We start from the raw sequence: 21,813 nt of genomic DNA, 5'->3' as shown, positions 1-21,813 counted from the left end.
ACCTCATCCGAGCACCAGAGCATGTTGATCCCAGGCCAAGAAGTTGACCTACGAAAATGAACAAAAACAGAATTTATAACTAATAACGCACTTTTAGCTCATTTTCATTCCAACCAAGGTAAAATCTAAGAAAACACAAAAAGGAAGTAAAAAGCTATAAAATGTCAAGAACTAACTCAAAATAGTGGGTGAATAACATGAAAAATCATGTATAAAAATGAACCGAACACCGGCACCTACATAGAATAAAGAAGCCTTGTCATCTCAATTGGGAGACAAGGGTGCATAGCCGGAGTAGCATGCGCGACCACCTCGATGTCGGAGTAGCATGCGTGCATAGAGAAGTGAACTCCCAAGGCCTATAAGAGGGAGAGGAGACACAGCCGGAAGGGGCATCCATGGCGGGGGGCCCGGAGGAGACAACCGGGGGAACACTCAAAACGCCCAAGCTTTAGCCATTCCAAACCCAGAAACAACAACCATTCTTGCTGCCATACTCTTGCTACGTGCTCACCCAAAAACACTTCAAGCTTTAGCCATTCCAAACCCAGAAACAATAACCATTTTGCTGCCGTACTTTAGCAAACTATGCTTTCATTTTGCTGCAGGACCCTTGTTTTGCTGCAGGACCTTTGGTTTGCTGCAGGACCTCTTGTTTTGCCGCAGGACCTTTGTTTTGCTGCAGGACCCTTGTTTTGCCGCAGGACCTTTGTTTTGCCGCAGGGCCTTTGTTTTGCTGTGTGGGCATTTTGCTACCGTACTCTAGCAAATTAGCAAACCATTCTTTTGCTGCCGTAACCTTCACTTTGCTGCCGTAACCTTTCTTTCACTGCCGTGCTCTAGCCACAGTAAACAACCCAGCAAACCATGCACTGTCATGCTCTAGATAAAACCCAGGCCTTAACCTCCCCATTCTCATTTTCTTCCATAGTATCACCTTAAGCCTTGAACACCATCCAATCATTCCACAATACACTGCAATAATCATTCATTTCTCAAGCAAGTTACTCACTCCTGCTAAACTTATGGATTCTTAGCTCCCACACCACAAGCCTCTCATGCCAAGCTCATTATCTTAACTCATCAGAGGAAACTCCCATGCCAAACCTATCTCTGTGCAACACTAGCGCATCATCCTCAACTCTTTCCAGAGAAGCCGTACACCATCTAGCAGCAGTGTACACCGTCTAGAGCTGCCGTCCATCTATTCCACGTATTAGCATCAAAAGCCAGTCAAATATGGAGCTGCTGTAAGAATAACAGAGTACCCCCTAGGGCTTGCCTTCCCTTCGGGATGCTTTGGGCCTAGTTCTCGCTAACTCAGAAACGGGGACTTGAAGGCTTCACTCAAGACTAGCGACCATCTGGCCCAGCTAAGCCTTCCAGCAGAAAAAGACCCCCACACTGTTATTTTATTTTCATGTTCGTAATGTTGCATGACTATTCTAATTTCAAAAACGCTAGTCATATCACTTTGTGTACCGCCTCTCTAATAGAGATGGATTCCATTGTATTGGTGAGCTTCACTTCTATTAGAGCAAGTCCAACAGCACGGTTTGGGGGGGTCTGAGGGGGGGTTTGGGCCAAAAACACGTTTCCAGCAGCAAAAACTGGCCTGAGCAGGAGGTGGGGGCCATGAAATTGGGCTGGCCCGAGGGGGAGTTCAGCCTGAGTTCAAGCTCGGGTTTGCTGACGTCAGCAACAATTTTTTTTTTTTTTTTTTTTTAAATCGAAAAAAATCTTTAAAAAATTCAGATTTAAAAATAAATAAATACTTAGTCATATTTTTCACTTCCCACACCAAAACTCTATACAAATTTATCTCCTCATATCTCATGTGAATAGTTGTTGCCATGACAATTGGTGGAAACACCACAACCTTTTGCAAGGGCAGCCACTATTAACATAAATAGTAACTACCCTAGCCCCCCTTTGCCATGACAAAAAGCAAACTGCTGGAAGTGCTCTTAAAGAGGTAAATACATAAAGCGATATACAAATATAGTATATGCCTACCATTGCTCATTCTAATTTATAAATGGAGGTCAGATTGAGCATCTAACTTGTTGTGCCTTTTAAATTTATTTTTCTATGTGTGCATGCATGCTTTTGTTACAACTAGTTGGGCCACTCTGAATGTGGGTCAGACTATTTTGAATTTTCATTTCGAATTACCCAATTTCTCATCCTTTTCTCTTTGTAGATAATTTTGGTAGTTTGTTCTGAAATTTAAATCCCAATTACGAGTGAGATGAATATTTTGGTATGCTAATAACGAAGAATTACGATATTTGGCAATTTCAATGTAGTCAAAGATGATAGATTTTTCTCATAGTTTTCATATTACCAAAGGTATATATAGAAAGATATACACATAACCAATAAAAAAAAATATAGAATTTATTATATTTACAAGTTGGTTACGCCTGCATGCCCTATAAATAACCACGTTCGTCCTAAAAGCGAATTCCCATCCAAGTAAAACTAGGTTTTGGCTGCTTTTTTTCATAGTTTCTACTAGCTAGAGTGAGAATGCCGAACATGGGCCGCAAGAAGACTCAAATGGAGTTTATCGATTCCGAAAGTGCTCGGCATGTTACGTTCTCCAAGCGCCGATCTGGCCTCTTCAAGAAGGCCAGTGAACTCTGCACCATGTGTGCCGTTGAAGTTGCCATTATCATCTTCTCCATTGGAGGGAAGGCATTTTCATTTGGCCACCCTAATGTCCAGTCTGTGTTTAACAGGCTTCGTTGTTCTGAGAACCCAGATGCCAGCACCAGCTCTAATGAGGCTGCAGGACAAGATCCAATTCTGCATGATCTTAACAAAACCCACTCTGATCTTATTGAAGATGTGGGGCTTGTGAAGAAACTAGGGAAGAAGATGAGGAGGGCAATAATGGAGAAACCGAAGCCTGACTGGTTTTATGCACCAAGGGAAAGCCTTAGCATGGAGGTTCTATACGAGATGAAGGAGGCTCTAGAAGACGTACAAGAGAATGTGCGTAGAGACAAGGAAAGGCTTCTAGCGCAGGCTTAACAGAGTTATTGTCTGATCATCTGTTAACCAAGTAATTTAATGTATCCCTAACTTTTCGCTTGGACTTAGTCTACAATTTAATCGAATCGTTTAATTTTGAGGTCCTCAATTTCATCCTAATCGAAAATTAGCACCGCATTAACTTACTAAATTTCATTCATATATATACACTTATATGTATGTGTCATCCTTACAAACATGATGAAAAAAATAAAATAAAGTGACGACACAACCTCCTTTTGGGTACTTTTGTAACCCTATTGGACTGAATTGAACTATTTTTTCAAAAACTATAGACTAGCTTGCATTTTGCAAGCACGGATACATGCATGTTGGAAGAAAACTTTCAAAATAAGTGATTGTTGCTCTAAATAAGCAATGCCAAACGGGCACCAAGAAATTGGATGGTGAATATAATAATTATTTTATTTTATTTTTTATTGAACTTGACTATAATTATCTAACTGATTTTTTGTTATCAAAATAATTATTCTAATCTAAGCTGTACAATATTATCAAACTTGTAATTTGGGTTCAACATAGAAAAATGAATTCCAAGGCATATGCATATAAGAAAATTTTAATTTTGGTAATAGTATTTATAAGAATTAATTATAAATGTGACAGTAATATTATGAAAATATGGAGATTCATTTTCTTCTCCATAAAACCAACGATAACAATATTTAATATAAATGATTTTTTATTTAAAAAAAATATATATTTATTATAAATTATATATATAAAAACTATTTTTTTTATAGAAGCGGTATCGAAACATGCTGTAAATAGTAAACTGGCCGTGATTAGAAATGGGTGTGTAAGTGTGGCTTTGAAATATGGGCCTCGTTAATGGGCTTCTAGTTGTAGTTTCTTATTTCCTCTATACATTTCTGATTCAAAGGGCAAAAGGGTTTCACATTTTCACTTGTCGATCGCAAGAGAGTTTTGCTAAGAAATGGCGATGTCGATGGTCCGATCTGCTGCCCTTCGAACCGCCCTGCGTGGTGGCTCTCGATCCTCTGCTCCTCCAAAGCGTTCCTTCTCCTCCTCTGCTGCGCACGACGATGCTCGTAATCTCTCTCTCTCTCTCTCTCTCTCAGGCGCGCAGGCATATACATTCGCAATTATGCGCTTATTTAGTTTTTGATCTTCAAAGACCTCTTTTTATTTCTTTTTATTTTGTTTTCAATTTTTGATTTGATAGCTTAATTGACATTGGAGCTATGGTTGCATATTAGGGATTTCGCTATTGTTCCCTAGGTTTGGGTTTTTTGATCTTATGTTTTGTTCAATAAAGTTGATTGATTTGTGCATATTGATTTGGAAATGTGTGATAATGAGATGAAATAAAATTTGGGATCTCATCTACGGGTTGTTTGAATTTGATGGAATTTCAAACCTTGAGATTTATCTTGGCTTGTAACGTGAAATTCAAAGTTTGTAATACTATTGACGCAGCCTATTGTTTTAATGATTTTGAATTTTGTGTTCACCTATTTTCTATTTCTCCTTTTCAGATGAGACGGCCAAGTGGGAGAAGATTACTTACTTAGGCATTGCTTCATGCACTATTTTCGCGTTTGTTGTCCTGTCAAAGCCCCATCCTCACTACGACGAGCCTCCTGTGAGCTTCTTCTTAAGCCTTGGGATTTTTTTTTGTTCTGTATTTTGCTGCTCTATGTGGAGCTGCCTACCTTTACCTGTATTTTCTGTTTTAAATATTTGTTCTGCTATTAGTTTTTGCATGTCACATTCCTTGGTATGCTATATTCCTTTACCTTTTTTTCATCATGTTTGCAGCCGTACCCATATTTGCACATCCGCAATAAGGAGTTCCCATGGGGTATGATTCTGAACATCATGATGGCCCTAAATTTATAATAATTTTTCTGTTGTTCAAATTCACATGCTCGCTGTTTTCTTTTCTGAGAAAGATTGGTTAGATTTTCATTGTTGTTTCATGTAATAAACATTGGATAGAGTGTTCCAGCATATTTATCCTCTATGATGGATTCGATCTTAGCCATTATTTTGGTTCCCATTAACTATTAATCAGTATGTCTCATGAAGAACAGCACTCTAAGTAGTTCAGGCAGCGGAGGGAGCATGTTTTAATTGTTTTCATGACCTTAGATGCATTTTGGTATTCTACAAGGACCAATGTTGTACCTAGAGAGTGTGATGCGGCCACGAGTTGATTTTGATACTAGAACTGGAATTTAAAAGTTGATGAGGGTTTGTGGGCACAAGGAAAGATACAAGTTATTCTGTTTTGAAACTGCTTTTCCCAAAGATGAGTCGGATAAGTAATATCATATTGGTTTATTTAACCTCAAACAGTTGATAATAATGCTACAGCTGCATCTTGGGTTTCGGCTATTAGGCCAAATTATTGTTGATAGCCTACCATGTCTGAGAAGTGTAGGCACCAAGGTTAAGGTCTTAAAATGCATCGATTCTGGATGGAAGTTTACATTGGATTTTAAAATCTATGTTTTGAGGATATTGTGATGTTGAAGCTTAATTATTTTGCATTATACTTGTTAATGAGCTTTTGTTTTTTATTAAGAAGAATTGCCTGGATTTAGTATTGCTCGAATATCTGATATGTTTTTTGTTGGTGTTCAGGTCCGAACGGTCTTTTTGAAAAGAAGCATGAGCACCACTAGGCTAGCTTTTGGGATACTTCAAAGAGAAGCCATTTGGAATAACTCTCGTCCATGTTTTTCATGTTAGACAGATTCATTAGACAACCGTGGATTTCTTTGGATATGAATTGGTTGCACTTGTTTCACATTATGAATTCTGGATCAAATCCTTGTGGCAAGTTGTGTTATGTTTTTCTGTAAACATCGAAACCCATAAATAAGATCATGAGATATTGTTTTTACCTTTTCTAGCGTAAACTATCTAGTGTGATTTGTAGGGGTGGGCATCTAAAACCGAAATACCGAAACCGTACCCTAACCGAACCGTACCATACCGATTTCATACCGTTTCATTCGGTACCGATCAATATTCGGTACCGTACCGTACCGTACCAATAGAGTATGGTATGGTAGCGGTATCAAGTATTTGGTACCGATCAATACCGTACCGTACCGAATACTATTCAGATATATAATTTTCTATTGAATATGTTGATGGATATTGCATATGTTGATTAGGATTTGGTTGATTTGGATATTGAATATGTTGATGGATATTGAATATGTTATATTCAATGGATATTGTATATGTTGATTAGGATTTGGTTGATTTGGATATTGAATATGTTGATGGATATTGAATATGTTGATTAGGATTTGGATATTGATAATTGAATATGTTGAATCTTTGAATTTGTAACTTAGGCATCACTTATTTTGGTAAATGAATATGTTGAATATTGAATTGGTTCATTTTTTAGTTGTGTCATTTTTGTACCGAAATGGTACCGATACCGTACCGATACCGACACGGTACGGTATGGTACGGTACCAATTTTGACAAACGATAATCCCATACCGTACCATACCGATTTAGATTTCCGGTATCGATAGCAGTACGGGCTCAATACCGTACCATACTGTACCGTGCCCACCCCTAGTGATTTGGAATGTGGAGAATTCTTATGGCATTTTCTATTCACACCCATTAATATGTGCCACACACCTTCCTAAGTGAAAATAGGTTGTAACTTGTAACTGATGAAAATATTGTATGAAATATTAGAAGAAAATTTGAGGACAAGTACATGCAAATAGATAATCCAAAACGTTGATGATATTTATTATATAATAACTCTGTGTTTTGGCAAGTAGATGCCTAATAATTAGAGATGGCAATGTGTTGAATGGGAATGCTATTCTCATCCCCTTCCCCATTAAGCGCTTTTTTTTCCAACCCCATCACCATTAAGCGCTTTTTTTCCAACCCCATCTTCATGCCCACAATCTTCAATTCGGGGATTCCCATCCTTGCCTTCATCTGGGAACGGTTCCCCAACCTGCCCCATAGAAAGTTTTTTGGTTGTTGAATTGTTATACGCTTGCTATGATAAATGCTAGAAAGGAGGAGGTGGAGTTAGCTCTTAGGATAAGAGCTAATTACTAGGAAGTAAACCTTATTAACGTGAGTTTAGTGGGTCTAGCGGCAGTTCTATTGTACTGTTGTTCAGTTGTGAATTTGAGCCTATTTTTGGTTGAGTTGGCAAGAGTTGAAGGGTTCCTCCATTAACCCGGTTCCAATTTTTGTTTCTTCATATCACATGGTTGGTGTCATTTTCCCAATTCAGAGCAGTAATAAAAGTAAAAGAAATGTAGATTGTGAAAATTTGAATTATTTTATGTTCCTAACGTCCATTCATCTTTGATTGATTAAATTGTTTTTTCTTCCTAAAGAAAGGTTTTGATGATTTTTTTTTGGTTGAGAAATACCGTGTTCATGTTAACGTCATAGTATCGAAGCTACAATAAAGGGAATTCAAAACTTTGGAAGAATCGATGTAATATTTGATGTTCTAAATCTAAACACATTCTCTCGCTATACCAAGCAATAAAGGAAAATCAGTTATCCTTTTGGGGAAAGCCATTGTTCAGAAGAAGAAAGAGTAAGAGACAGGTCAGACGAAGAAAGAGTAATTTCAAACCTTGGATCTTACAACTTTTCAAGTACAATGAGCAACGAACCTTACAGTTTTGCCTAATCACCTCAGAACAAAAAGATGAAAACAAAATGATATAAACGGTCGCGGAATGAACGATCAACTTATTACAATTTCTACTCTGCAGCCGTATCATCATTGGTATGAGTATCGATTTTGCTTTCTGGCAGAGTTTCCAGGTCTATACGAGCCTCGTTCTCTTCTTCAAGGATTGAAGAATGTGAAGAATCAACTGTAACATTCTGGCTCTCATTAGTATTTTCGTCTGTGTTCGAGGAATCTTCACTCTTCTTCTGCACATTACCAGATTCTTCTCCGCTTGCACCTTCATTTTCCTTTTGGCCTACATCTGCATTGTCATTGGTCTTGCTTTGAAGAACATTCTCATTCTCATTCTGTCCAGCCTCCGCATTATTATTTGTGTTTGAAGACTCCTCTTTGACTTGGGATACTGAAGAATCAGAAGAGTCAACTGATTCCTTCTGTCCCGCATCTGTGTTGTCGTTGCCATTTGCGTTTTCATTCGTGTTGTTTGGAACAGCACTGTCATTTACAGTCTGGCCTGCATCAGATTTGTTGTCTGTGTTTGAGGGTGCATCTTTCTCTTGTTGAAATGAAGGATTAGAAGAATCAGCTTGTTGCTTTTGGCCACCATCTTCATTGTCGTTAGTTTTTTGAGATAGTGTACTTTCCTGGGTCCCTTCTACCTCAGTGTCACTGCTGAACTTTTGAGTCTGAACAATGCTCATGGCTAAAGGTGCAGAACTATTTTCTGTTTCTGTAGATGTATTGGAGTCGACAATCTGACTCTCCGACACAACAGATTCAGAATTACTAGAAGTATCTGTAGATATTCCCTTAGTTGCCTCTCCATTCTCAGTTTTAGTGGAAGCTGTGGTGCTAGAGTCTTGTTGCTCGCTGTTGGCAGGTACATCAGATTTCTCGGGTTGCTCTAATACAACATTTTGCTGTGCAGAGTCCTCTTTCTTAGCATCGACTTTCTCCTGCTCAGTTGAGTTAGGCGTGGAACCATTAGCTGGTTCTGAGTGATTACTCTCGTTACCACCATCTTGTCCATTTTTTGCTGTCTCGTTCTGAGTTTCATGGGCCACAGCACTGGAAGCATCATCAGCCTTGTAAGGCTCTTCTCTTGCCCCCTCATCATTTTTTTCACCTCCATCTCGAACCCGATCATCAGATAAAATTAGTTGCTCAATCTTATCACCTTCCTTCTCTTCAGCCTCGTTTTCTTTATTATCTGTCTCAATGTGTTCTTCCCCCTCTTTATTATCCACTCCCTGACTCTCCTCTGATGTTCTTTTCTCCTCACTTCCGTCCTCTTTGGTCTCTTCATTATCCTTCTGTTCACTTTCTTTCTCTTTGGTCTCTTCGCTCTCCTTCTGTTCACCTTCTTTCTCTTTGGTCTCCTCACTCTCCTTTTGTTCACCTTCTTTCTCTTTGGCCTCTTCATTCTCCTTCTGTTCAACTTCTTTCTCTTGGATCTCATTCTCCTTCTGTTCACCTTCTTTATCTTTGGTCTCTTCATGCTCCTTCTGTTCACTTTCTTTCTCATTGGTCTCTTCATGTTCCTTCTGTTCACTTTCTTTCTCATTGGTCTCTTCATGCTCCTTCTGTTCACTTTCTTTCTCATTGGTCTCTACATTCTCCTTCTCTTCACTTTCTTTCTCTTTGGTCTCTTCAGTTTCCTTCTCACTGCTTTCCTCACTCTCCTTGGCTTTGTCGTCTTCATTCTTCTTCTGGGCGTTTTCATCCTCTTTGCTCTCTTCATTTTCATTCTCCTTGCCCGTGTCCCTTTCTTTCTCTCCTTCTACTGAAACAACATTATCATCTGTTTTTTCTTCAATTTTATTTTCATCATTTTCATTTATCCCATCGTCTCCAGTGCCTCTCCCTACATTATCGATCTCTTCAGGCTTGTTTTCTTCTTCATTCCTGTTTTCTTCTTCCTCCTCCTTTTCCCTTGCATTGCTATTGACACTTTCCTCCACAAGAGGCTTGAGGTCCTTTCTTCCTAACTTAACAATTTGATCCCCATCTTTTATGCTTTTCCTGAATTCTGCTTTCTTACCATGAGACTGCTTGACTTGGTAAGCTAGCCAGATGCAGACACCCGCCAAAAGAAATAGCTGTAAAGCATGTTTTACCTTGAAACCTTTAGATCTCGGGTTCCTTCGAGGAGATAACTTGAACATGCCTAATCTCTTTAAGGCTCAACAAAAATATTTTCTTTACAACACCTGCATAAAAGTTCTACTTCTGTTAAATTCCTCGACCCGTATTCAAAGAAGGGGAAACTAAAACCGAATTCTTCTTAGTGTCATCAAATCATAAGCTGAAAATAGGTAAAAATAGTTTCATAAAATCTCAGTACAACAAATAGAAGTTCATTGGAAACTGATGAAGAAAAAAAAATTGTGAATGTATAGTAGTAAATATGTGAATCCATCCCTACGGATCCAACCAAATATCAGCATTGTGCTTAGACAGGAACCCTGAATTCAACTAGACTAGAACCCAATAAGCAACCCCATATATCAATGTCATCCATTTTCACATGGGAAGCTATTCACGTTGTTATCACCAATGAGAGTTTCCAAATTCTGAAGGAAGCCCACTTGGATTTCATCACTATGTAACAAAATCAATTTTCTTTTTCACATTACAAAGCCAACCCAGTTCAACTAGAGTAGATATCAGAATGGGAAACAAAAGAAACTGAAAGAAAAAAAAAACAAAGCAAAATTCTAAGACATTGAAAAAATCAACCCAGATCTGAACATGCTCTTACAGCAAACCACCCAATCTGATTGCATGCAGCAACATTTGTGAAATTTCACAAAGTAAAAAAGAAGGAATGCTCATGAGAGAGAGAGAGAGAGAGAGAGAGAGAGAGACATACCAGAGAGTGTTGGAGGCCGTTGGATTCTGGCAATGACAAAAAGTGAACCTTTTTTCTCTCTGGTGTAGGTAGGTAAGTTACCAAAAATGAAATATGGCAGAAACTGGAAATGTTGGTAGATATACTTAGATACAAATAGCCATGGAAACTCAACACAAATGCAAGATCAGAGCAATTGTTTTATTGGAGAGCCTTCAATGTTTCTTCTTCCCACCTAGATTTGGATCTGGAATCTGGTAATGGAAGTTGGAACTTTGAACTCTGATTAAAGGATAGAGACAATGTAACCAATAAGTTATAGTGACGGAGAGAGAGGGAGAGAGAGAGTGGGTTTGCTATCCTTTCCTTTCCTTCACAATTTGATAAAAAGGAAACACCACCTGGCTTGCGTGATTTATTTAGGGCAAGTGGACGTGTCCCAAATCTGGTCACTTTACAGCTTCAACTTTCTCTATACACTTTACGACGTCGTTTCCTCAGCTTATACAGGGTTTACAAGCTGCCACGTGTCCTTCTCCAGATCGAAGAATGGTGACTTTAATTTCTAACTCTAAAATGTGATCCTTTTCTCCCCTTTGCGCCTTCATCACAACACCACCAAACCAAGAAAAACCCCCAAAAAATGGCTTCGAAGCTTCTGGCTTCCACTCTCCGCCAAACCCTAACCCCTAAACCCACATCAACCGCCTCTCACCTGGCCCGTGCCCTCTCTACCGCCGCCGCCGTAGCCGAACCCTACGAGGACACAGATGGAATTTCAATGAAAGGCGTCAAAATCTCCGGAAGGCCTCTGTACCTGGACATGCAGGCCACGTCGCCGGTGGACCCCAGGGTCGTCGACGCCATGCTCCCCTACTACCTCACCCGCTACGGCAACCCCCACTCCCGGACCCACATGTACGGCTGGGAGTCCGACTCGGCCGTCGAAACCGCCCGCGCCCAGATCGCCGATTTAATCGGCGCCTCCCCCAAAGAAATCGTCTTCACCTCGGGCGCCACCGAGTGCAACAACATCTCCGTCAAGGGCGTCATGCACTTCTACAAGGACAAGAAGCGCCACGTCATCACCACCCAGACCGAGCACAAGTGCGTTCTCGATTCGTGCCGTCATCTTCAGCAGGAAGGTTTTGATGTCACCTACCTTCCAGTGAAGTCCGATGGGCTTATAGACCTCGACGAGCTTCGCGCTGCGATTCGGCCCGATACCGGGCTCGTATCGGTCATGGCTGTGAACAATGAGATTGGGGTTATTCAGCCGATGGAGGAAATTGGGGAAATTTGCAAGGAATTCAAAATTCCTTTCCATACCGACGCTGCTCAGGCCCTTGGGAAGATCCCAATCGAAGTGGACAAATGGAATGTGAGTTTGATGTCGCTTTCTGGGCACAAGGTTTATGGGCCGAAAGGGGTTGGAGCTCTGTATATGAGGCGGCGGCCTAGAATTCGGGTGGAGCCCCAAATGAATGGAGGTGGGCAAGAGAGGGGGATTCGAAGTGGCACCGTGCCCACGCCATTGGTTGTAGGGTTTGGTTCGGCGTGTGAGATTGCGAAGAAGGAGATGGAGTATGATCAGAAGAGGATAACAGAGTTGCAGGAACGAATGCTGAATGGGATTAGGGAAAAGCTTGATTTTGTTGTGGTGAATGGTAGCACCGAGAGACGTTATCCTGGGAATTTGAATCTGTCGTTTGCTTACGTGGAAGGGGAGAGCTTGTTAATGGGGTTGAAGGAGGTGGCCGTGTCGAGTGGGAGTGCCTGTACTAGTGCGAGTTTGGAGCCTTCGTATGTGTTGAGGGCTTTGGGGGTGGATGAGGACATGGCCCATACTTCGATTAGGTTCGGGATTGGACGGTTCACCACGGAGGCAGAGATTGACCGGGCAGTTCAGCTGACGGTACAGCAGGTGAAGAAGTTGAGGGATATGAGCCCGCTTTATGAGATGGTGAAGGATGGAATTGATATTAAGAATATTCAGTGGTCGCAGCATTGAGGAATTTTGTGGGAGGCAGTGGGTGAAGCAGTAAGTATAGATATGCACTCGTGAGCTGCTGCTGATGGAGTAGAGGGAGAATTCGAGGTTCATTTTGCTATCCTTGTTGTAAATGCCTTTGACAACTCTCCATAGTTACTCTATAACTAAATTTTGCAAACACGGTAGTTGTTTCCAGTATTTGCCTGGCGCTGTTGTGTATCCTTGGCATTTGATATGGGCTAGACAGATGTTGACGATACATTTCTAGGTCTGCTGTTATTTTCTTTGTTTGTTTTTTGTATCATGTTGAATAAAGGGTTTATATTGCATTACAGAAATTATGATGCATTGGTGAATGAGAGTAATGTTTGAATATGGTTGGTAGTTCAATTTTTTTGTTCTTACACATTATGCATATATGTGTGGGTATGCACAAACAAGATTTCCCCATTGATGAACTGAGTACGATGGAAGATCGCACAAACCTAGGAAATAGTTGTCTCCGTTCATTTTAGTCTCTTTTCTTGAGTGCTTTATTTTCGCAATGGTCTCGCTGACTTACAAGTCATCAATACTTCTAAAGTATGTTATCGTATATTAGGGTTTATGGACAAGGAACACTTGCAAACGTCAACGAAAGAGTATTTCTGGGTGGTGGTCATTTCTTAATGGAATTTTTGTCTGTCATGGATTTTGCTTCTATAATTTGATAATAAAGCCACTTGATCTTCCAGCTTTTGGTATTCAGTTGTTTGCTTAAAGTCTGTCGATTCTTCATCTCTGTAAATATTTCAATACTCAATTCAGGAGGACAATGTGCAACACATGCACTATTTTCATCTCAGAGAAGATTGTTTATCCCTTCTCTTTATGGTGCCTTGAATTGTCTCTTTACTCTGTATGCTGGGAATTATAGAGTGTTAGACAACAAGAACCTCATTGCTCATAATACACCTGATGTAGAACATCCCGTTGAATTGTCTCTTTACTCTGTATGCTGGGAGTTATAGAGTGTTAGACAACAAGAACCTCATTGCTCATAATACACCTGATGTAGAACATCCCGTAGGTATTAAATTAATCACTTAACAATCGAACAGAGAAGAATTAAGAGATCAAGGAGAAGAAATATAGATCGAAAAGACGAGACAAAGGGCAGAAACAGTAGAACAAAGAAGAATATCAGAGGTCGAGGAGAAGAAAATATAGATCGAAGGGACGAAATCAGAGAGTTCTAGGAAAAGGTTTACTCAACATTCAAATCTGAATTTTAAAGAACTACAAGGGGTATTTATAGCAAACTAAAACCTAGACATAACAGGATAAAAATCTCTTGCTTAAACAGAAATCCTAACCCAAATAAAATAGGAAACTTAAAATTAGAAATCCTACTAGAATTTGGATAACTAGAGAATCTAGGAAACTAACAAATACATTAGGAAACTAATAAAGTTAGGTCCTACGTGCCCTGCATCATTCTCTCCCGACAAAAAGAACTCGACTCTGACGAGTAAACAACCACAAAAGGTAAATTAATTACGACAACGCCGACTGCAAGTATGAATAATACGGGACGAGGGTTAGCAATCATCAATGTCCGGATCATAGACACCTTCGAGAGGCTCCACAATCTCACAAAGTTCACTAGCGAGAGTGTTGATAGTGCGAACAACGAGAGGCAATATGTCTTTTGGTATGGCAATGGAAACATTCGATGCGAGCATTAGTAGAAACATCCGGTCTTTTGTTAGGTGGTGGTGTAGGTGGGTTAGATGGTCCTGAAAACCATGTCTGCATATCCGTAGTGGGAAGAGTTTGGTTGGTGGTTGCAAGTTGACTAGAATATCCTAAATGTTGTGGCGACAAATATGTCTCAGATTCCAAGGCTTGGCAATAGGCGTCCTTCAACACATCCGGACGTGACCTACTTACCTCGTGTTTGAGATCATCTTTAAGGCCATAAATAAAACGAGAAACTGTAACTGCGAGCTCTTCCTGCATGACAGAACGCAATTTGTGTTCCACAAAGCGGGAATAATAGTCTTGGACTGTTGAAGTACCTTGGGAAATAGTCCATAATTGATCTAACAATTGGTGACGATTAAAAGATGGAAGGTATTGTTCTCGGAGTTTGAATTTCATCTCATCCCATAAAATCAAAGGGGTTTGTTCGAGTTGTGGAAGATGGTGCTCGGTAGCCTTCAAGTATTGCTTTGCTGCTCCTACTAATTTGAGTTTGGAAAACCGGATCCGTTGTGCATTAGACATATCATACCATTCAAAATAATCTTCCATAGCCGATATCCAATCAACAAAGAGAGTAGGATCCCTGCGACCATTGAAGTTGAGAGCGGTAGGCTTGGTATGACGACGATCTCAAAACCCAAGTTTCTATGGACGACGTTCTGTTCATTGGGTTGGGGCGGCAGGGGAGGGATAGTGGCGTCCACCATAGGAGAACTTATCGTATGTTGGGTATAATGTGGTTTAGGTGCAGATCTCGCGGAAAAAATTGGTTCGGACCGAACCATAGACGTCCCCGCAGAAGATGATGGAAGGCCCAGTTGGCCTTGGAACTTGGAATCCATAGACGGATTAGGAAGGAGACCAGCGTGTGGAGAAGAAGTGAACGAACCGGAGAGAATATCGGATGTGGAGGATGGCTTAGGAGTTGCGGTTGACGAGCAACATCACAGAAGCTTGTAACTTGGCAATATCTGTTGACATGGACGAAAATTCAGTCTTTTGATCAACCATCAATTTGGCAACCTGATTTTCCAATTTGGTGACATCCGCAGAAATTTTCACCTTGAATTCATGATGTTGTTAAGCCAAATTGGCAATGGTGATGTTGGGAGCCATGACGACAAGTAGAGGCAACGAAGCAAGAGGCTCTGAATACCAATTGATGTAGAACAGCTTGTAGGTATTAAATTAATCACTTAACAATCGAACAGAGAAGAACATAAGAGATCGAGGAGAAGAAATATAGATAAAAAAGACGAGACAAAGGGCATAAACAATAGAACAAAGAAGAATATCGGAGGTCGAGGAGAAGAAAATATAGACAAAGGGACGAAATCAGAGCGTTCTAGGAAAAGGTTTACTCAACATTCAAATCTAAATTTTAAAGAACTACATGGGGGTATTTATAGCAAACTGAAACCTAGACATAATAGGATAAAAATTCATTGCTTAAACAGAAATCCTAACCCAAATAAAATAGGAAATTTAAATATAAAATTTGGCATAAGTCCAATTATGAGGAGAGATATTGGGTGCAATCCACGCAGAAATTGTTGTTGATCCAAGTCCTTTGATTTTTACGCCACATAAGATTACATGCCTTTTTCAATTTGTTGATATTTACTTTTATTTCTTTTTTATTTTTTGTTCCAGTTATGCACCTAAAACACAAATAAGGTAAATTATGAATTCGTAAAACTGGTAAGTTATTGATTTGTAGGACATTAATTATCATATTTGATTTGAATTTAATTGCAAATCTATTTATTTAATTCTGAAATTTACCCAAGGTATACTGACATCAAAATTTGTAATAAGAGTTCATAAAAACTTCATACCTTAACAATAGGTAAGGTACCTATGCATACACCTCGTATGCAGTATGCAGGTAATTAAACTCATAAATTACCTCTGGTCCAGGTAATTAAATCCATAAATTACCTCTAGTCCAAGTAGTTATACCCTTTAGCCCAGGTAATTGAACTCATGTAATTAAACTCATAAATTACCTCGTATGCACTATTACATGGAAGACATGTACGTATGTATATAAATATGAAGCTCTAGAAAAAACTGCTTAAGAAAACTCAAGAAAAAAACACTTACCTGTAAGGCAAGTACATATATATACAAGGAAAACGCATTATATATATATAAGGAAATGCATACATATACACATACACATATATATAAGGAAGCACTGAATTTTAGGAAAGTGTTTTCATATAATTCCATTTATGATAGTGGCATATCTTGTAAATTTTAAAAAAATTATGGACATACTAATTGCTTAATTGGTGAGACTGGACTGCAATTGAAAAAAGAGAGCATGTGGACTGCATCCATTATATCTTGATGAAAATGGACCTATATCTAAGAAGCCCAAATTTAAAACTAGAAATTTGGAAAAGTAGAAATCCTACTAGAATTTGGAAAACTAGAGAATCTAGGAAGTTAACAAATACATTAGAAAACTAATAAATGTAGGTCATACGCGCGCAGCACCTACAAATGATTTGATTGAGGGCTATGGCTTTCTCCAATGATTAGTTTCTAGATGGTGCATCATGCATAATTACAACTGCACACTGTTGGTAGTGGTGTTTGCCTTTAACCTATAAACCAAGGAATTGGGGTATCATATAGAATACATGGTCCCTTTGCCAAATTCTTGAAGTGCTACTACCCCAACACTAGGATATGCATCACCAATGAGGGGTTAGTTGGAATGGTCAGGCCCATGGTTTGCTCCCATGTGGTCTGAGGTTCGAAACTCTTAGAGGTACCTACCGAGCTATTTGCTAGTGTTTCCTGCTCCCAAAGATTGTAGGGTTCAACGGGCGGGGATATATGCATCTGTTAACCAAGGAGTGAAGTAATGATGTAGGATATGGGTGAATTGAGTGTCTAGGTACTTTAGTGGAAGTGAAAACAATGGAAAACAGAAAATAGAACGAACAAGGATAGGTCTTGAATCACTCCAGGGGTTTGGCTTCACACCAAGAAGTCTCTAATCTCTGGAAAATAAGCAAATTTAGTGAAAAATTCAAAAGAAACAAGCTCCTCTCAAACACACCCAAAAAACTTTCAAAATGACAAAAAAAAAACCCTTATCTTAAATATCAAAGACATGCAAGTCCTAGGCCTCTTTCTTCCACCGAAGACCAAAGCAACATGTGAAGAGACCATATGAAGTTCTTGTCTTTTTCTAGCAACAGCACAGTAACAATGCAGAAACCCATATTTTGAAACTTTTGTTTGTTTATGCATGTGAAATAGGCATGTGAATTCGTTGGATTGTATGGTGTGTGCATGTGAAGGCATCTGAAATAGGCTTGTAGTTTTCCGCAATGTAAATCCATAAGGCATCAGAAGCCTTGAAGCAATAGAAGGTGGTTTTGTGTGTATATAGCTAGGAAGCTCCGAAGAGAGAAGTACAATACCAGACAAGAAAAAATCTCAGTACTTCCTCCTTCAACTTTCAATCAATAAACTCCCTTTGTTCATATACTTTCTCTTATTCTCTTTTACACTCTTTTACTCCGACCGCTGTTAATACTGACGATCACCGTTAATACTCGGTCATAACAGTTCCAGCAACAAAAGCAATTAAGTAAGTCATTTTCTCTTTTATTTTTAGTTTTCTTAGTAGACTTCTTGTCCAAAACACGGAAACACTTTTTATAATTATGTTATTATCTTGCTAAACTGACAATCAATACTTTGTTTGAACACTTGGTCATGTTTGATATTTGCCATAACAATAACTGGATGTCTGTCAGGGAACCTCTGAGGCTCTGAGTTCAGTGGACCTCTGAGTTCTGCTCCATAACCTTTTTAAATTGACGTCTTTGTAGTTCCATGTTCTAAGCATGGTGTCTGGTTGTTATTTTGGCCTTTAGAAACCTTGACCGAGACCTGCGAAAAATATCGTATCAGAGCTTTAGTTTAGCATCTTAATAATATGATTATAATAGGAAAGTACCAAATAAAAGTACATGTAAATGTTATCTTTGTGGTGAAGTAGGACATATTAGACCTAAGTGTCCCAAATTAGGACAGCAACCTAGAGAAAAAAATACAATTAATTGAGCAATTTCAACTAGAAGATGATGAAGACTTAGAATCAATTTATAGTCTTGATGATAATTAAGTGATAATGAAAGTATTTATAGTGTTAATGCTTTAGACTCAGAATCAGAATAAGATTATTCTAATAATTCTGATAGTGAATTAGATGAATATGTGTATGTTGGAAGAACAAAAAGAGCATAAGGAATTTAAATAAGTTAATTTAGGATGGCCTCAAGAATGTAATCAATGTAAGAAAATAGTGGTAAAAAAATATTACACTAAGATAATAGTTTATTGTAAACCTTGTTATAATAATAGACCAATAGAAATAAATACAGCTGAAATAATAGATAACAATAATCAAAAGAATGAGAAACAAAAGACAATTAATTGTGAGTTAGACTTGTCAAAATAAAATAAAATTCAAGCAACAGCTATGATAGATACAAGAAGCACAAAAAAGGTAATAAAAGAAGAGCTATCGCCAGAATAATTTAAGCAAAAATTAGCTAGACTAGTAAGAATAATACAGTTTGATATAAGATCTGTATATTTAATACATTGTATTAATAATATACTAATTAGAATAGAAAGACAACAGTTTAATTTACCCTTAACCTTTATATTCCTAGTAGGATCATATCCCTTTATCTTAGGATTAAATTTCTTAAAAAGTTTACGAAGAGGATTTTTATATACACCTCCAGATATTAGAAAAAGCATAACCACAACTGATCAAGTAATATATTAGAGTCTTACAATAGTATTAACATAGAAGAACAAAATTTTAAATACTTTAATATGGAAGAATTAGAAGAAATAAATTAAGAAAAGATAGATGAACAAAATAAATTTTAATATGATGATATAATGTTTGATCATGAGTATCCAATTGTAGGAGAAATAGAGTCTTTAGAGATTATGCAAATAGATAGACCAAAGAACTTAGAAGAATTGTTACAATTAACTGAACAAACTAGAATTATAGGAGAAGATCCCCAATTACATGGAAATAAGAATAAGATATTAGCAAAATTAGACATTATTAATCCATACTTAACAATTAAAACAGCATATATGCCTTGTAATTTGTTAGACAAGCAAGAATTTGAACAACAAATAAAATAACTTTTAAACTTAAAAGTAATTAGACCTTCAAAATCTAGGCATAGATTTGCAACCTTTGTAGTTAGAAAACACTCAGAGCTTAAAAGAGGTAAAGCCAAAATAGTGTATAATTACAGGAGATTAAATGATAATACTTATGTAGATAGTTATAAATTACCAAATAAAGTTCAAGAAAGTGAATATTCCAGTAAATTTGATTGTAAATCAGGATTTTAGCAAATTAAATTAGCAGAAGAATCAATTCAATGGACATCATTTACTTGTCCAGAAGGACATTTTGAATGGCTTGTTATGCCATTTGAATTAAAGAATGCACCATTGATCTTTCAAAGATCTTTCAAAGAAAGATTGATCAAATCTTTAAGAAATATAATAATTTTTGTAGTGTATATGTAGATGATATACTTGTTCATGGTAAAAATAAAAATGAACATAGAAAATACTTAGAAATTATTTTGAAAGAATTTATCGATAATGGTATAGTCATAAGTAGGACTAAAGTAGAGCTTGAAAAACAAGACATATAATTTTTAGGTATGTATATTAAGTCAGGAACTATATAATTATAAGAACATATAGCTAAAAAGCGTTAGAATTTCCAGATAAATTAGAAGATTAAAAAAAAAATTACAAGCATTTTTAGAATTATTAAATTATGCTGGAAGTTTTATCCCTGATTTAGGAAGAAAGATTGCGGCATTGCATAGTAAAACTAGTAAAACAGGTCAAAAATATTTTAATAGTGAAGTTATTAAATTAGTTCAAAACATCAAACAATATATAACTCAACTTAAACCTTTAGCATTACCATTAGATAATAATTATAAAATTGTTGAGATAGACGCATCATCAATAGGATGGGCATGAATTTTATATCAGAAGAAACATAAAGAAGAACCTAAAATATTGTACAAGAATTTTATATCAATACTTATTATTATAATGGAATACCAGTACAAGAAGTTAGAAATCTTGCTTTAAAATATCGTACTCAAGCATATCATTAGCAGATAAACAAAAAGTTCTTTTAGACAAATTTTGGAACATTAGAACTAATAATGAAAGCATGAGAATAGGGCATGAAAAACTTATTAAAGCCATTGAGCAAGAGTTTTTGGCATATAATTATGACTATAAAAGAGCAAAACAACAACTTTCTTTTTTGCAGGAAAAACATGAAGAGCAAAAGAAAGAGTATCATACAATAGTTAAGAAATTTTAGAATTATTAATTGAAGATGTCAAAATTTAAGCAAGATTTTACAAGAAAAATGGGCTAATGAGCCCAACTTACTTGAGCATAATAGAGAATTTACCCTTGAGCAAGAGAAAGGTATGGATTTTTACCACAAGATATTAAGAGTCATATGATTAGATTAGAGTATGAGCAAAATACATCTCTTCAGTTATACACTCAAGCTTTTCTTTTTAATTTTTTTATAAAAAAAATCCACATCTTGGTATACAAATTATTACTAAAAAATGTTCTCATTATACTATTTACTTAGCTAGTATTAACATGGTTGAATATAGAGAGCTGCATCTAGAGCATAACTAAAAAACTATTACAATTACTCCAGCATTTTTAGCAGAGTATGGTTATTTAGGTCAACTTTATATTGAAAATAGTGATCACTTAGATTCATTTTCCTCAAAATTAAAAGAAGTTATAAGTATTTATATCCCTCTCTAGAAGAGCGTAAAATTAGATTTCATCGGCATACCTCCAAAGTGACTTAAGGATAGTATTTACCCAGATAGAGCACAACATAGTATTATTATTTCTCATAATGAACTGCTTAGTCCAGCAAAATCAGTAGAGACAGAGATCTCTACCAAATAGGACATTCAAAAATACAGAGGAGCAATAATAGCTAAGTGACAATTGTTCAATGATGATCGTTTGAACCTCCTTCACCAATCCAACTATATCAAGATTTATTCAGAAACTACATCCAGGAGACCAGATGAAACATATGAATTCAAGATAAGCACAACATGAGCAAAAGTTTTTGATGAAATCTATAACTAGATAGCAGAACAAATTGAAGCAGAAGACAACGGCAACTCATACTAGAATAGCTTAGGATAAGAAGAGCTACACAATATAGACAACATGATGGAAGCATAACTCCATGTGAAGGCCTCATCATTTCAAGTGAAGAGAGTATTCCAGCAACATAGACGCAAATGCAGCATTAGTCCAAAGTCTATCAAAGCAAGAAAATCCAATTATTTGGCTCCATATGGCTAGCAAGAAGCAAAACTTTTTGGCACCATATGAAAA

The 21,813-nt window shown here is 37.5% G+C and overlaps 3 protein-coding genes and 1 pseudogene across 3 annotated transcripts; 3 read left to right on the top strand and 1 right to left on the bottom strand.

The window, feature by feature from the left end:
- The first annotated feature begins 2,541 nt into the window (after positions 1-2,541).
- LOC148293621 (agamous-like MADS-box protein AGL61 pseudogene) lies at positions 2,542-3,039 on the top strand (annotated as a pseudogene).
- Positions 3,040-3,940: 901 nt separating this feature from the next.
- On the top strand, positions 3,941-5,932 carry LOC110746492 (cytochrome c oxidase-like protein). The gene is made up of 4 exons (XM_021946725.2): positions 3,941-4,112; positions 4,560-4,666; positions 4,843-4,885; positions 5,671-5,932. Exons 1-4 carry the CDS (start codon positions 3,998-4,000, stop codon positions 5,709-5,711), a joined length of 306 nt encoding a protein of 101 aa, XP_021802417.1. The 5' UTR covers positions 3,941-3,997; the 3' UTR covers positions 5,712-5,932.
- Positions 5,933-7,645: 1,713 nt separating this feature from the next.
- Positions 7,646-10,976, bottom strand: LOC110746489 (uncharacterized). Its single transcript, XM_021946720.2, has 2 exons — positions 10,608-10,976; positions 7,646-9,945 (listed from the first exon to the last, which is right to left on the bottom strand). Exon 2 carries the CDS (start codon positions 9,898-9,900, stop codon positions 7,804-7,806), a length of 2,097 nt encoding a protein of 698 aa, XP_021802412.2. The 5' UTR covers positions 9,901-9,945; positions 10,608-10,976; the 3' UTR covers positions 7,646-7,803.
- Positions 10,977-11,159: 183 nt separating this feature from the next.
- On the top strand, positions 11,160-12,954 carry NFS1 (nitrogen fixation S (NIFS)-like 1). The gene has a single exon (XM_021946723.2). The coding sequence runs from the start codon at positions 11,230-11,232 to the stop codon at positions 12,595-12,597; it is 1,368 nt and encodes a 455-aa protein (XP_021802415.1). The 5' UTR covers positions 11,160-11,229; the 3' UTR covers positions 12,598-12,954.
- The last annotated feature ends 8,859 nt before the right edge of the window (positions 12,955-21,813 follow it).

This window comes from Prunus avium, chromosome 6 (assembly GCF_965620075.1).
Source record: "Prunus avium chromosome 6, drPruAviu1.hap1.1, whole genome shotgun sequence".
Classification (NCBI taxonomy): Eukaryota; Viridiplantae; Streptophyta; class Magnoliopsida; order Rosales; family Rosaceae; genus Prunus; species Prunus avium.
The sequence above is the reverse complement of the archived record's forward strand: the minus strand, read 5'-3'. Positions and strand labels throughout refer to the sequence as shown.